At 38.6% G+C, this 15,201-nt stretch overlaps 1 protein-coding gene across 1 annotated transcript in view; it reads right to left on the reverse strand.

The window, feature by feature from the left end:
• Nucleotides 1-2,281: 2,281 nt before the first annotated feature.
• LOC105462810 (protein eva-1 homolog C-like) overlaps nucleotides 2,282-15,201 on the reverse strand; it is a 131,268-nt gene continuing 118,348 nt past the window's right edge. The window contains exons 6-7 of the mRNA XM_011709660.1: nucleotides 2,384-2,599; nucleotides 2,282-2,298 (exon numbers count right to left, since the gene is read on the reverse strand). Coding sequence (XP_011707962.1) covers nucleotides 2,282-2,298; nucleotides 2,384-2,599 — 233 coding nt within the window. The remainder of the gene's footprint in view (nucleotides 2,299-2,383; nucleotides 2,600-15,201) is intronic.

The raw sequence follows: 15,201 nt of genomic DNA on the forward strand, positions 1-15,201 counted from the left end.
ATTACGCACAATTTATATGTCAGTAAAAATGCGATCCAAAATTAAATGACATATTTTGAACGTTGAAAAGAATAACGGATGTTTCGTGAATTCTCTTATACCCTCCTTTTTCCATATTTATCTTTGCGCCTTTCCCTTTGTACTATTCTAATGCATATCTTTCCGTGTTGCTTTTCACTTTGCCGAAGCCACTGAAGTGAATAACCCAGGGCAATAGCGAATGATTCAACGGACCGCACGAGGCAAAGGTGTCAGTAAGGAGTGTTCGAGTGAATGCATATCCAATTACAGGACTGTGCCCGGTCAGGCGATCTTTGAAGCCGAACTTCTGAACCGATCGACTTACCTAATTTCGCCCAGCTTTAATGAGTTGGTTTCACCCTTCCGCGACCGATGAAACGGTCCGTTTATTCCATTAATTAGCCTTAGCGGTGAAATCCTATATCCTAATGGATAATGGTATTTCACGGAATTTGGTAACGACAAAAAGCGAAAAATTCTACCGCGGTCGGCTGAAAATGTTTTAAATGCGTCTCGAGATGCGTCCGACTATAAATATCGAGATGAATCATTGGAGTGCATTGGCCTAAATACTGAGCCGCGTCACTGATGCGTGGCGGACTGAGCATCGAGCTACATCACTGACGCGACACCGCCACGGCTTAAATATCGAACGGAAAAATTACACGGGGAGAAGGGCTGAAAGTATTAATGAGAGATGAATAATAAGGGATCGCAAAAGTGCACTCGTTCTGCATGGGATGCTAATAACGCCAGTCCTGTAATAACACTCCTGGCGAATTCACGTATAAAAAAATAAAAATAGCAGAAGAGAAAAACGCTCGCAGGCAAAGTGAATATAAAGCGGCTGGATGCTCCCGCTCTCCCCGGGCGTGCTTTTCATCGGGCTGGTAAGTAATTTCATTGCGGACATTACTATACAGGATATAAAGTTACGTACATCCGGATACTTCCGGCGATGAGAGAGCGTCTAAGACGAGCGCTTTACTCTTCCCCGCGTTTTATACAGCACGCAACGCGATAGGAGTGTAGAAGAAGAAAAAAGGAAGAAACGGAAAAAACGTTTCAATGCGTCGAAATGTCCCTTGACTGCTGTGAAAAGAACGGAAGCGTAAAAATGGACTTTAATATGCCCCTTCGTCGTGCCGCTCGTCAGCACCGCGCAGCGCCGTGATAAAAAAAATTAATACAACTCAGAAAAACAAAACAAAAAAATCCGAGCTGTAATTTCCATTTGCATGTTCAATTGTGAAAATGTCATTTAAACGTAATTTGTATTATATGTTAAATATTATATTATTGTTCGTACTATTGTTACGGGGTAATGTTACGTGTCATAAGCATTTACTTTCGGCATCACCTTTTCATTATTTTCCTTTTTCCATGCGAATTCACGGAAAGATAATTTTATTATGTAAAAATGCGTTATGCATCGTGATAACGCAGTTGTAGACGTAGTGAAATGTACAGTATAAATGGATCCCACGTTGATGTCCCGGCGCGAGCACCGGGATTAATTAGTCATGGAAATAATAATTTACCTCGTCACCCGCATGTAATTATACAATTACGCGGTTATTTATAAATGAGTAGAATTAATCAACTGCTCGGATAATGCTTTGGAGCAGGAGAACTTGCCGAAATAAATTTTCATAATCCCGACACGGAAGCCAACTAATCGCCTTTAGCACTCACGCGTATTACCTGGATGCAACTTCCGCCTGATAATGTCTAATATATACAATATATATGTATATACATATACTATATACGGACATCGGTCGGTGTGTCAAAGGCAGATCGATCACGGGCAAGAGCAAACATGCAAAAATACGATCGCGCGGAGTACATGTAAAAATTACGTATGCCATTCGCAAATGAAAATATCTTGAAACAAAGAATATAAATATATGTGAAATAGATGAAAAATAGATATTATTCGCAAGTTTGCTTGTTAAAAAATTTTGCATGCGTAAAAATAACTGCTGTATTTTCAAGAATAAAATAATATACACATACACATATATTTTTTATAATTATAATGTATAACAAATATATATATGTGTGTGTGTATAAATAAATATAGATTATATTTCTCTTTAAAAAGAAAAACAGATTTGTAAAAACAATTTTCTTCCATGTGCAAGAATAAAATTGTATAGAAAATGTCTAAAATTATTTATATTATCTATTTAAGTATTAAAATATGTGATTTATTACTAGCTCATTACACTCTTGCTTTCGTACGGCGAATAAAACGTTAGGAATGTACATATTCTACATGCAGTTAAATTTGGTATAACACAACATGCGCTTTTTCTTAAATATAATACGAAGAAGCAAACCGCTAGGCGGAACTCACCGTCGTTGTTGGTCCGTGCGCGAGGTGGAGATGAGCTAACAGTTGGGAAATTTCTGGAGACGTTGTCCCGTGGTGGTGGCTGCGGTCCTTCGAGATTTGGACTGGGGCTGAATTCAGCCCTAAAGTCCGCCCGGTCGAAACCTTCTTCGACCTCTTGCGTCTCCTCGTCCGGCTCGACGCCACCCTCGAATTGCTCCCGCAGCACCGACCTCGGAACTGGAATGGAAAAAGAGAAGTTCGAAGTCTGTGTAATGGACTCCATCAGCGACACATCAAATATACATAGAGGAACGCCGTTTTGTACAAGATTGCCGATATAAGGAAAGAATCCGTCGACGACGAGAGTCGCGATAAAATCATTTCCGCGTCGGTATTGGTTTCCGTTAAAAGCTTGCGATTGACAGAAATCCGAGACGAGGAGTGATACATGTTTCATGAGCAAAAAAATTATGTAGGAAAAAAGGTAAATCTGGATGTAACTATGTATAACTATAATTTTTCCCTCGTAATTATTTAATAATACCGAGCGCGTGGTAAATTTCGCGTTTCGCATGACATCGCGATGAGCTGCGACGAGTACGCTGAATTTTATTATATATATATGCAACGGCTCATTTACGTGTGCATAATACATATGCGGAAAATGCGAAATCATTCGATCGTTCGATGCATCTTGCCCCTCAAGAATTCTCGTGGCATCCTATTCCGCGTATTCTACGCGCACTGCATTCAGGCTAAGTTCGCGCGAGCGAATTTATGCGATGGCTTCCAGAGCGCCCCGTTCTAAATGCACGTAAGTGCACGGATAAGCGTTTCGATCGGATCAAAATGTGAATGTTAACGTTATGCGCGATGGCAAATAAATCCGCTTTGAGATGTGTGGGTGCAGCGGCTAATACCCGCCAGTAATAACGCTGCATTTGCGAGCGTGCGCGCGTGCGCGCGCGCGTACGTTGTGTATCGGGTCGGAATGAAATGCTACCGATCGTTGTAAGTGATACGCAATCGTTATCGTGCTTACACGATACTGCCCCGTTTTTCATTGCACGTGCGTCGCCGCGCTTGCAATAAACCTCGCGCCCCGGCCAGGAGTGTGCTCGTGAATTCGCGACATGAAATAGTTTCGTTGCGCGGGGCGATCGCGAAATAACGTTCCGAGATGAAATGTGGAAATATACGTGATATTTTGAGAAACGAAGAGAAAGTAGTCGAACGAGAATTTTACGAGTGGCAATCGTGAATCGTGATCGCGAAATCACGCGTCTATATGTGTCCAAAAGCAGTGAATCAACGCAATAATTTTCGATTACGCTTTATTTCATTCAGAATTCTAAATATACACTAAATTCTCGTTATTTTTGTAATTATAAAATATAAAAATGTAAAAAAATAGAAAATACTTTCTATACTTTCAACTTTAATAGCTTTTAAAATAGATTCGTACAATTAAATTAAAATTTCTATAAATACATAGTCTTATATACATCTCAGCGATATAAATGTGAATTTATGATTAACCGCCCCTCTAATAGTTTTCCATTTAAAAAAAAAAAAAGAGTTAAAAGCATCGGCATTTTAAATTTCTGCTCAGTCTCGTATTTTTACTTTCCCTTCTAAGAGTGCCTAAGGCTTTTAAGAGTGCTCAAGGCTTCTAAAAAACGGATCGAAAAAATTTCTGCACGCTGATCAACACTGTCCTAAGAGCTTAAGAACGTCAGTCAGTAAATTAACTTGCAAGATAATTCACTCCGAGACACTCTGCGCGAGCAGAACACGGCGAATCACTCGTGAAAATCTTGCTAGCCCGCTTTAAAATAATTTCCGTCATTTCGTCGGGTAAATTTCCGTATATAATAATCCAGAAGCGTGCATAGCGACGGCCCGTTCACCGAATTAAAGGCAAATGACGCGACTACATAAGCGGGCGAACCGGCGCGGCAGCGGGCGGCGATGTAGCTTGTTTACTGCAATTAATAATTGTAATTTAACACCAATTCTGCGGTGGTACATGCCGCAACGGGTTATACCACGGTCTTGGCGCCCGGCGCCCGGCGCTCGGCGCGTTCGTGCGCGCAGAACACTCATGACGCTTTAAACCGAGCGAATACATTATGACCCGCGTCCACGTATAATGGAACGGAGAAAATGTGGGGAGGCGGAGAAGATGCGGTTGAGCTACTACCGCCATTGCCGCTGGTGCAACATTATGCGCGAAGTATTGTGGAAAAATATCATTTTCTCTATCATCCTGCACCGCAACGAGTATTAAAATATAATATTATTCAGTATATAACTAACAATTGCAATTCGGACAGACAGCAATTTCAAAATTAATACAACATGCATGCGAATCGAGTAGATTTTTTAATAAGATGCCAGTATCAATTTTTATGATCGTGAAATTAATTCTTTAGGTTAGCTCATATATATATATATATATATATATACGCTCTTCTTTATAAATATATAACTTTAAAAATTTTAGCCAACTAAAAGTCGATAATGTACATTTATAAACTGTGTTTCGCCACTTTTATTAATTTGTTTAGGAGCAGTTTAAAACTTTTTAAGATAAAAATCAATTTTCTCCTGCAAGAAAGCTCAAGAACCAGTACTATCCTATTAATTAATTATATCACACAATTCCAACTTGATCGCAACTTAATGTACTTTATTATTTTTTACTTAGATCATTAATCTATATAAAGAAATAAGGGAATTTTCGTATAAGTATAGGAACTATAGTAATGACTCATACGGCCGGGGTGTAGCTTACTCGTTGCAATTAATTACAGTAATTTAACACCAATTTCGCGGTACAGCTTGCCGTAAATGCGGGTTAAATTTACTTTGAGTCGGTACACCGAAGCTTTAATCTGCGTGGATATATTAGAACCCCACAACAAGCGAGAATAATATAACAAAGGAAATGCTCCAACAAGACGCGCCATTGCAGGCGCACGCAAATTGATGCAATAATTACTTATCGCGTGATCGTCTAATTACTGTGTCGACAGTCCGGACCATTTTACAGGCTCACGTCCTACCTGTGATCTATGAAAATTAGCTGAATTTTTCGATTCGATGAAGAGATATCAGTCATTCTGATAGCCATGAGTAAGTTAGATCGGTATCGGGAACACCAAAGCTCGTTAGCGCATGGCGTAGTTATCATTAGCTTAACGCAGATCGTCATAATAACGCTGCGTTGCGCGTTCGGGATGCAGGATAGAGGATGTTAGCTACGGTCAGCAGCAATAATAATGAGAACCAGCAATTTGCGACGCGCGAGGCTTTTACCACTTCGCTGCTCTCTTGAGGGAGCATTAATTTATTATCCTGGAATTGTCATACCTGTGTATATAGATCATACCGCTCGCATTCATAAAATGTTAACGTATACATGGGGCAAATATAAATTAACCGCTAGTATTTAATATCACGCTTATGAAACTATATTCCGCGCCGTATCTCAATTCTGCTTCCTGTATTTCATTCACTCCTCATCAAGTAACGTAATATTCTTATAAATGATGAAAAATTGTGCAACTTTAAATTAATAAACACATGTATATATTATTTTTCTTAACATTATTTCACGAAGCATCGATTGGAAGCCAATAGCGTTCTGTATTTCATAGATCCCTAATTTTGCAAAAAATTATTAAATCAAAATCTAAATCTGTCCATGTTATTAAAAAACAAGCTCCGCAAAAAGTTATCGGCGTATATCCACATATTGACGCATACATTGGCTTCAAGTATTTCTTCCATCTCCTCAAAGAATCTCCTCGTGAATCACAACGTTCGTCTCGCCAAGTCGGGACGTTTGCAGCGGATGGCGTAGCGCCTGCCGATGAAGCCTTCAATGAGTTCATCGAGGAGACGGCTGGAATAAGAGCGAAAGGGGGCCAGGATAGCAACAATTGTTCCCCAAAGTCCCATCAAAGGGAGATGTAGGGACCTTGGCAAGACTAGAGACGTTCTAAATTTTGCGAATCTACGTCGCGACGCGCTAATAAGACCTCTGTAATGGCAACTTGAGGGGTTCTCTCAATCTTGCTTGACGGTGAGGCCCTATGTAAATCGACGAAACGATGAAAGGAATTTTGAGATCAGTTTAACCCCCGCTACGAGCTACTCGTCGACATAGAAGCCAGAAGTGGTACAAGTGGCAGCAAGACGCGGATTTACATAGAAATGTCTTCCGCCTGAACGACTTTTCATTTTCGATGGCTGAGCACTGTACAAGAGGGAGATCGCCAACTATTCCTCTTTTCAGAAGGTGTTGAAAACTTTACCGAAACTTCAGTAAATTTAATCATAGGACAAACTGCGCGTCCAACAAATCAAGTATATTCATATTATATCAAAGACGCTTAATTGCGCAAAATAATGCCGAACAAGAGAGTAAAATTAAGTGAAGAAACCAATTTTCAGAAATAGAAAGAGAAATAATAAAAAAGTTTATTTAAAAAAAAAACATCAAACGAATATTTTTGTTAAAATATCTATTTTTTTTTTTTTGAGTCTATTTTCACGTATGAAAGAGTGCAATGCATTCACTATAGACGTATTAGAACGAAGCACAATGGCGATTCTATTGAAAAAAATTTTATTGCAAACTAAAAGTGATGAAATGTTATATGATATACGACTTGTTAAACCAAATGGCGCGAACAGCTTTCTTTGCGGGACTTGCATTCCAAGCCAAACATTCAGCGCACTCGCAATGTTTAAATCTCAAGATTAAATATTATCTCACTAATTACGGTTTTAATTAAAATTTTCTCAAGTTAAAATCCATTACAGCCTAATTGGAAGCTAAGCTTTCTTCCCACTAAAACTTAAGTAACTCGCTAATTAAGACATTGATAACATTTTCTTTAACAGAAAAAGTAATACCTCAAACTTAAAACAACTGCGATTGTTACAGATGTTGAAGCGAGGTATGCAATAAAATGTAACGATATAACTGTGTATAGAAATAACATGATAAAACATCCAATTTATTATGTTTTTCTTTTCCTCTCGTTTTAAAATGTTCACATTTTCGAAAATGGCAAATTGCGCGGAGCGCGTAAGTGCTCGCATAATGATCGCTTTGTAACATGTATCCCGTGGGTTTTTCACGAGCGGTAAATGCAACGCACTCATTATTGCAACGAGCCCCCCCGAGGTATTCTCCGCTGTTCGCGTATCTGTTACGGACACCGAACATATTCACAGCGAAATCGAATCAGTACGAGACGACGCCTGGTAACGGCAGGCGCGCAGATGATCTCGAATGGGCAGCAGGGCAGGCTGAGTTGCGCCTCTGAAATTAGGAAATGTATGTACGGACAAAAGGACGCTTCGCTTGCATCGATGTTACAGTTTGCAGTCGGATATTGCATATAGGCACGTGCACTTCGCGCACTTCGTGCCTTTATCATCCGTTCCGTTGTCAGCACCGACGCCGACACAAAACGATCGCCTTAATAAATGTTTGAAACTTCGCCGGAAACACGTATCTTCCTAATTTGCACGTAATCCGACGGAACTATTATTTGAGAGAGTTTCTCTACAAAATGTGCAATCTATGGAGACGAAGACGAAGATTTCATAATATTCCTTGAAACGGTAGATTTAAATGATTAACATATATATATCGACAAAATGTATACACTCGAGAAGACGATCAATGACGTTGCAGCGTACTTTCATAGTAAATTTACTAAATTTCATTTCTCGTTACAAATTCATCTCTTCGTGGCAAATTTAAACAGTCGGCAGAGCCTGTCAGTTGAAAATCCATCAGACTCTTGAACAATGCCCGACTGCGTCGTGTTTTTTAATTGCGTCCAAAAAAACGTGAATAGAAATCCACCGACTGGTGAGGCGCGTCGTCGTTCGCTCCGTGATGTGAGAGAGAAGGGTCTGAATGACATATCCGATAAAATGGAATCGCGCCTTCGGAAGCGATCGCGCGCACACGCGCACGCGATAAATCTCCCCCAAGACTGACAAACGAAAAAGTTAAACGCCGTAATCGAAAATGTAGTATGTAAATCCCGGCGCTATGCGGGAAACACACGCCTCGGCGGGTCGTTTATCCGTCGCGCTATCGAAAATTTCACGCTCGTCGTTTTTTTTTTAACCCCAAACACCCCCTCCCCTCGCTCTTGTTCGTCCCTCGCTCTCTGTTCTGTCAGGCCGGTCGTGCCGCCGGAACAGGAGCGTTGACCGCAGGAAATGCAAAATCGTTTTGTCACGCGAAAAAGTGCTAACCAGTCGACAATGGTGACCCTCGTTTTATCGAGCGACCTTTCGCTCGCTGCCGTCCGCCCTCTCGCAAATGATATTTACACAGAAATATAAAAGGGAGGAAGGAAGAAAGAGACAGAGAGAGGGGAGAGGGGGGAGAAAGGACAGCGCGCGGATGTGGTTGCCAGCCGTGTAAACGTGAGGATGATTAATGATGAGCGATGGATCGCACGCCCGGCTCGCCGAAGGACAAACGCGTACCAGTCGCGGTTATTAATTACACGCTTTGCGTGAAGCGATAAGAATAAAGCATCGATTGACTGTGAATGGAGACAGGATAAAGAAAAGTTAATGTAAATTAGGAGGACGGTGATTAAAAAGCACCGACGTTCACCTTTTCCTGAAAACCCACAGGATCATCATAAAAGTTTCCAGTGAATTCAAATAGAACGCGCTTTCCCCCCCACTCTCTCTCTCTCTCTTTCTCTTTCTCTTTCTCTTTCCTTAAAAGAATATATATCATCATTCATTTTCAAATTCTTCACATATCTATCTTGCGAGGTATTAAATTCCTGCAGAATTCTAAAAGATCTAATGACCGTTCTTATCTTATTAATCGAGTCAATCATCCATCTTCATTTATTTTGAATAAGTATTAAGTGGATTGTAATCACATGAAGCAGATGTATTGCTTGGATGCGAAATATGTTTCGATCACGCAGAAAGGATCGCGCACGAGAACTCCTTTTATACATCAGTATTTCACACCGGCGCAAAATTTGGCATTTTATTCACGCACTTTGTTCTCTTTTAGTATTATGTGTCGTTTTCGTTATTCTCTTTTCTTCTCGGTATGCAGAATAAACTCTCTGCGACGAGGTAAAGGTACTTTTGCTCTGTTTCAACACATACATAAGCTTGGTATCACGCGAGATCTTAAAAATGCGCTCGAGTCCTTCTCATTTCTAGCTATTTTACCGGCTTGATAAACTTCAATTAGACGTATAAAGCTCAGCGCTTTCTCGTTTCTTTACTTAAAGCTCTTTAAAGAAAATGCGGTCGCTGTTTTCAACAAAAATGATAATTTCACATAAACAAAGGATAAATAAAACCATCTTTAAAATCAATTTTTGATCACACACATGTTTTCCTATTCCATGTATATATGTACCTGAAAGAGAATTTTCTCTCTCTCTCTCTCTCTCTCTCTCTGCTTTTGATACTTTTTCCATTTTCAAAAACAGCAGAAATATGTTGATTATACACGACCGATATGTTTTCATAAAGCACGCGTACATTTGTTTCATCTTATATTTGAAAAACATACAGAAGAGATTAAGACGGCATTGTTTCTTATATTTATAAAAATGATTTATAAAAATGGATTAGAGACGGATTTGGAAAGATTAAAAATAACTCGGAAACACTAGGTGCTGGTATTTATTTGTTAGTTTTCCGACGTTGTAATACAAACATTCCGCCACATGCATTGATTTAGAGATACCCTCAGGGGCAGTGAAAAAGAGTGTAAAATAACCGAAAGCTTGAATTTTTACACAAAGGCCACGTGCGAGCGACAATATTGAGTAAAAACCAGGCTGCAGGTTGAATCCGGTCGCAGAATGTATTACATATGTAGTTTGAACGAGTATGCAAATACGTGGCCGGCAGTACACAAGCCGAGGCTAGTTGTCCGAGCAGGCAACGTATACCACTCGTGCATTAACTCTTCTTATTGTGTGGATAATAATATCTTGAAAAATAGAAGATTGAGCTAAATAAAATTATGATGATATTAAAATCTGACGTTGAATAAACTTTTGAGAAATATAAATTACAGCCTTTAATATTTTAACTCGATCAATATCATTGGTATAATTTAAATTTCTATATATATTTAAGAATAACGACAAATGATATAAGCAACGAGTTTTGCATTTTCTTACTATGACAATCGCAATAATATATATACTACTTTCCCGAGAGTAGATTTCATGCTTAAAGAAATTACGCTCTGATAGACATATAAGACTTATTTCCCCGCTGTTGCTCTTAGCGCGTTTCAAAATGTTAGCTGTGGATTGTACATCTTTTTCTTCCATTTTCTTTGCCAAAACATTCCTTCTATTTTCTCTTCGCATTCGTTTGTTGATGTTTGCATATTGTTGTTTGCATATTCATTCCGGGGTCCACTTTGTCGTACAATTACTACTGCCACACATACATATATATATATATATATATATATATATATATATATATATATGTCTATATGTATGTATATATGTATTGCTTCGTCCAGTGCAATCTGCTCGGAATTCAATAGAGAGAATATACGAGAAAGTAGAATGCAATTGCTTAGTCGAAGGCAGCTATTGCTCGATACGTTATGTGCAATAACTTTGTAATTGTCGTCACGAAGGCAAAAAGTGAACCAGGATTACTTGTTCAAACGCACTGCCATAGTCGGTTACTTGCGTTATCTACGCGAATCCCATCACGAATGCATATAAATCTTTCATTGCACGCGGCACAATTTTTTGTCTGCTACGCTACCTCTTGTAATTTTTATTTTCAGCCTTCCAAAGAATTTTATAATTTCAGAATAAAATCTTGGAATATAAATTTACGTAATAATTTTATAAAAATTATTTATAAAATCATTTATAAGCAATTAATAATTTTAATACTTAAGATATAAATATTTCCAAACAAATTTTAAGTAATATGAGTGACAAACTGTAAATGAATATTTTTAAAAAAGTAGAAACATAACAAAAGTATGGAAGAAAAAATGTATAAAATGTATAAAATAAAAACAACGATACATGAATGTATCGAATGTCGTCAGATAGATATAAAGACTCATATTTCAAATCGCTGAATTAAATCAGATATCAATGTATTCACGTGTACGTGCGCACATATGTGCGTATTGTGGTTCAATTGAAAATATTGTCCACAAACTCGAAGTGCTCCATGATATCTGCACGCAGAAAAGCAATATCATTCTAGATACATCTGAATTAGTCGAAAAATGATATAGTTACGTTATAGTTATTACATACATGCATAATAAATTCAAGGTTTTTCATTTTGTTTCACTTCATTTTTGTACAGAAATGTGAAAAATATGAAAAATATAAAACAATTATTTACATAAATACTTTCTCGCGGATTACGTGAATAAAATCAAGTTTTCGTCAATTCCGCGATCGCAAATTACGTAATTTCAAAATTCATAGATTCTTGTTGCAAAATATAATATTACAATGCGCTTATGTGTAATCATGCGAATTCTCATCAAGACCACACAGTGCGTATCTAGGTAGTATCTGTATGCAAAAGTGCATTAAAGATGTTGCAATTGGCAGAGAAACGCGAGTGAACAATTTTTCGCTTCACTTCAACCACTTAACGGCTCCGCGCTGTAGAATCCTGCACGAACCAGTGAGCCTTTCCAACCCGCTTCACGTAGCAGGTGAGGGTGGCAAGCGATACACACATGTCAGCCGCCATCGTTGGGCTGGATGCGTTCATTTAGTGCTCAAAGGGAGGGAAAACTCGAATTTTTAATAAGCCGCGGAATTTCTACCCCGGCTTTAAAAGTGTGCACGAACTCTACATAGTCGTCGCACCGGTAAATAACGGCACATAATACTTTGCAGATATCCATTACATATCGATTACATTCTGAACGTATCTATATGTGCGAGAAGTACTTTGTGCAATAAATTGTACGAGATGAAAATGTGAAATGAATTCAGACACGTTATTATCTGATCATTAGTACTTTCATTAATTTTATTAACTCGAAGTTGTAATCGATATGTAAGTTTTAGTTAAAATAAAATAAATTAGGAAGAAAACACTGTATTAATGTACTGTAAAATATGTACATTAGAAAAATGTACGTTTCCGCTTGTTAAATATCCTTTATAATTCATTTCAAGAAGCACTGCTAACAAAGTTAATTGTTATAGAATTATAAAAAGCGTTTTCTCTCTTGTGTCAAGAAATCTATGGAAATTAAAAAGAGCGTGTTAGATATAAAATAAAGATAAAAAATAAGAATATATTACTTGTTAATTAATTCGAATAGTCAAAGTCAGTTATTGCTCTACATATGCTTTTTATAATAAAAAAAAAAAAATAGCTATTCTTTACACTTTTACTGAGCCAACTGAGCCATTCTTCTACACTTGTACTGATTCGTGTTAAAATGTGGAAATGCAATTTCTCTTTTCCGTTTTCTCTTTTTCTTTCTCTCCCTCCCTTCCTTCCTCTCTCTCTCTCTCGCTCCCTCTCTGTGTATTAGAGGCCATAACCATAGCCATAGCTGAGCGAACAGGGGAACCGCCCATGAATTCATTTGCGAAGGGGCTTCGTTAATTTCACCCGGATGCACTTCCCAATCGGCGGTCGCCTGTGATTGAGTGCACGGAGAGGAGTGCGTAAATCGAGCGTGCATATGTCTCAATATTCGCGCGTAGGATGTGTCTGCGTGTATTGTACGCGCACGGTTGAGCAATGCAGCCGCGCGGTACGAGACATCCACGTCCCTTGATCAAAGTGCTGCCTACGTTGCGTGCCCGCATGGTTCAGCTACCGGTACACCGTAGCTACATAGACAGTGTCGACTTGTTCGACACTGTATATTTGACGTAATTTTCATTAAGCGCATAAGCACGACGGTCCTGAAAAATAATTGATTGCGCCAACGCATATCGTTCGCTTGTATTTCAAAATTATATTGTCGAATTTGCGCGTGCTGTTATTAATATTCAAATATCTGAATATTAATAATTCGGCGTATTAATATACTTATGTATAATAATTATGAAATATTTAAATCTTATACATAAATGCGACATCATTTCTCATTCAATTATACGTTTCAATGACGTTTCAGAGATTTACCTTTTACGTTATTGCGGAGTGCGCCCTGAGTTTTGTGTGAGAAAGAATTCAATTCAAATTCAGAGTTGAATTTTATCGCTTTAAGAGCTTCCAGAGGAGCTTAAAAAATAGTATACATATATACATACAATTTCTAGAAGTACGAGCAACGTTTTGAATCAAATTCAAATCTATTGTGTGCTTGCCCGTCGCCACAATTCGTATATAATCCGGAAATCCGATATTAAAACGAGACGATCTATCTCGGCTAGAGTATCTCGTTATCTCGGGTCAAAGTAGCATTGGTAATGCGATGCATCGGCGCAAATGCGGCAGCTTCCCAAGCCTGGCCAACGCAATTGTAATGCAGTTGTAACGCTTGTGGACGCGCGGTATTGTATTGTAGAAATTTTAAAGGGGCAACCGCGCGACAAACGCTATTCGACCACCCGGCGAAAAAACGCGACAATCACGACGGTTCCCATCTTATTCGATCATAAGATCTCGATGGCTGGCTCGAAGGCTTGCATCGTGCGAAAAAGTTCGATGGCTCCGTGCCCTCGCAGTGCCCTCGGCTATGCCACAGGGAATTCAATTCCCACGTCAACAGAAGCGAATTTATCGTGGCCCGGATAAAGGCAGGACCTGCGAGAGGTTTAGAGGAAATGCAAGAATACAAAACTTTCCCCTCGAGTTACTAGTGAATTTGTTGTTACGAGACTGCACCTTGTTGCATCTATTCGCATATACACGCTCCCGGTTCCCACTAGTTTGACGCGAGAAAGTCATTTCCCAGCGCGAATACCACCTTAGGAGTCGCACGCGAAGAGTGTCGGGAAAACGCGCGAACTGGGGACCTGTTCCATCAGAATTAGATCCATGTGTGAGTTTCGATACATGAAGGGAACAAGTTTGGAAAATAGACCAATCTCACTTGTAAGAATTTTAATGATAAGAAAAGACACATTGTCTCAAAAAGTGAGTTTTCACTGGATCCTGTTTTATCGTTGCACGACCGACCTAGCGGCGGACATCGTAGAATGGAAACTTTAGGAAAAGATAGTAGCTAGTTAAAAAATATATGGGGATCCCCTTTAAAAATAGGTACCGAAACGGCCATTTATCTGTTCTGGAAAGGCTGTAGCAATATTATCGCAATTGCAGAGTTTTACAGAGAAATATCTGCCTCATTTAATCCTTAAAACTCAATTCTAATAGATTTTGATTAATGCTTTGCAGTGGAAATTAAATATTAAGTTACGTTAATACTAAGTTTTATATTATAATGCGCAATGTAAAAGTGTGTACAAAAAATTATCATTTACATATGAAAATATTCTTAGATTAAAGAAAACGCTCTTAATTTACTAAATGAGTTGTTTCCTGCGTAAACAATAAATTAGCGTAGTACATCTTCTTTCTCACATACCTCTTCAACGGAAGAAAAAAATACTTATTCTCTAATAAATGGCGTACTCTCGATAATTAAGTATCGCTTTTTTGCAGACCAGAATAAACGAGATACTTTTCTTCCGTTTCTATCTCTAGCGCGAGCAAATCTGAATTTCTCTCTCTTCTGAAATAACAAATATTGTATCTCCATGAAGAAAATCCGCATATTTAATCACTGTATGTTTATTTATAATTGCACGATAAACAAATAAAAGATTCCC

This window comes from Wasmannia auropunctata, unplaced genomic scaffold (genome assembly GCF_000956235.1).
Source record: "Wasmannia auropunctata unplaced genomic scaffold, wasmannia.A_1.0 LD336095.1, whole genome shotgun sequence".
NCBI lineage: Eukaryota > Metazoa > Arthropoda > Insecta > Hymenoptera > Formicidae > Wasmannia > Wasmannia auropunctata.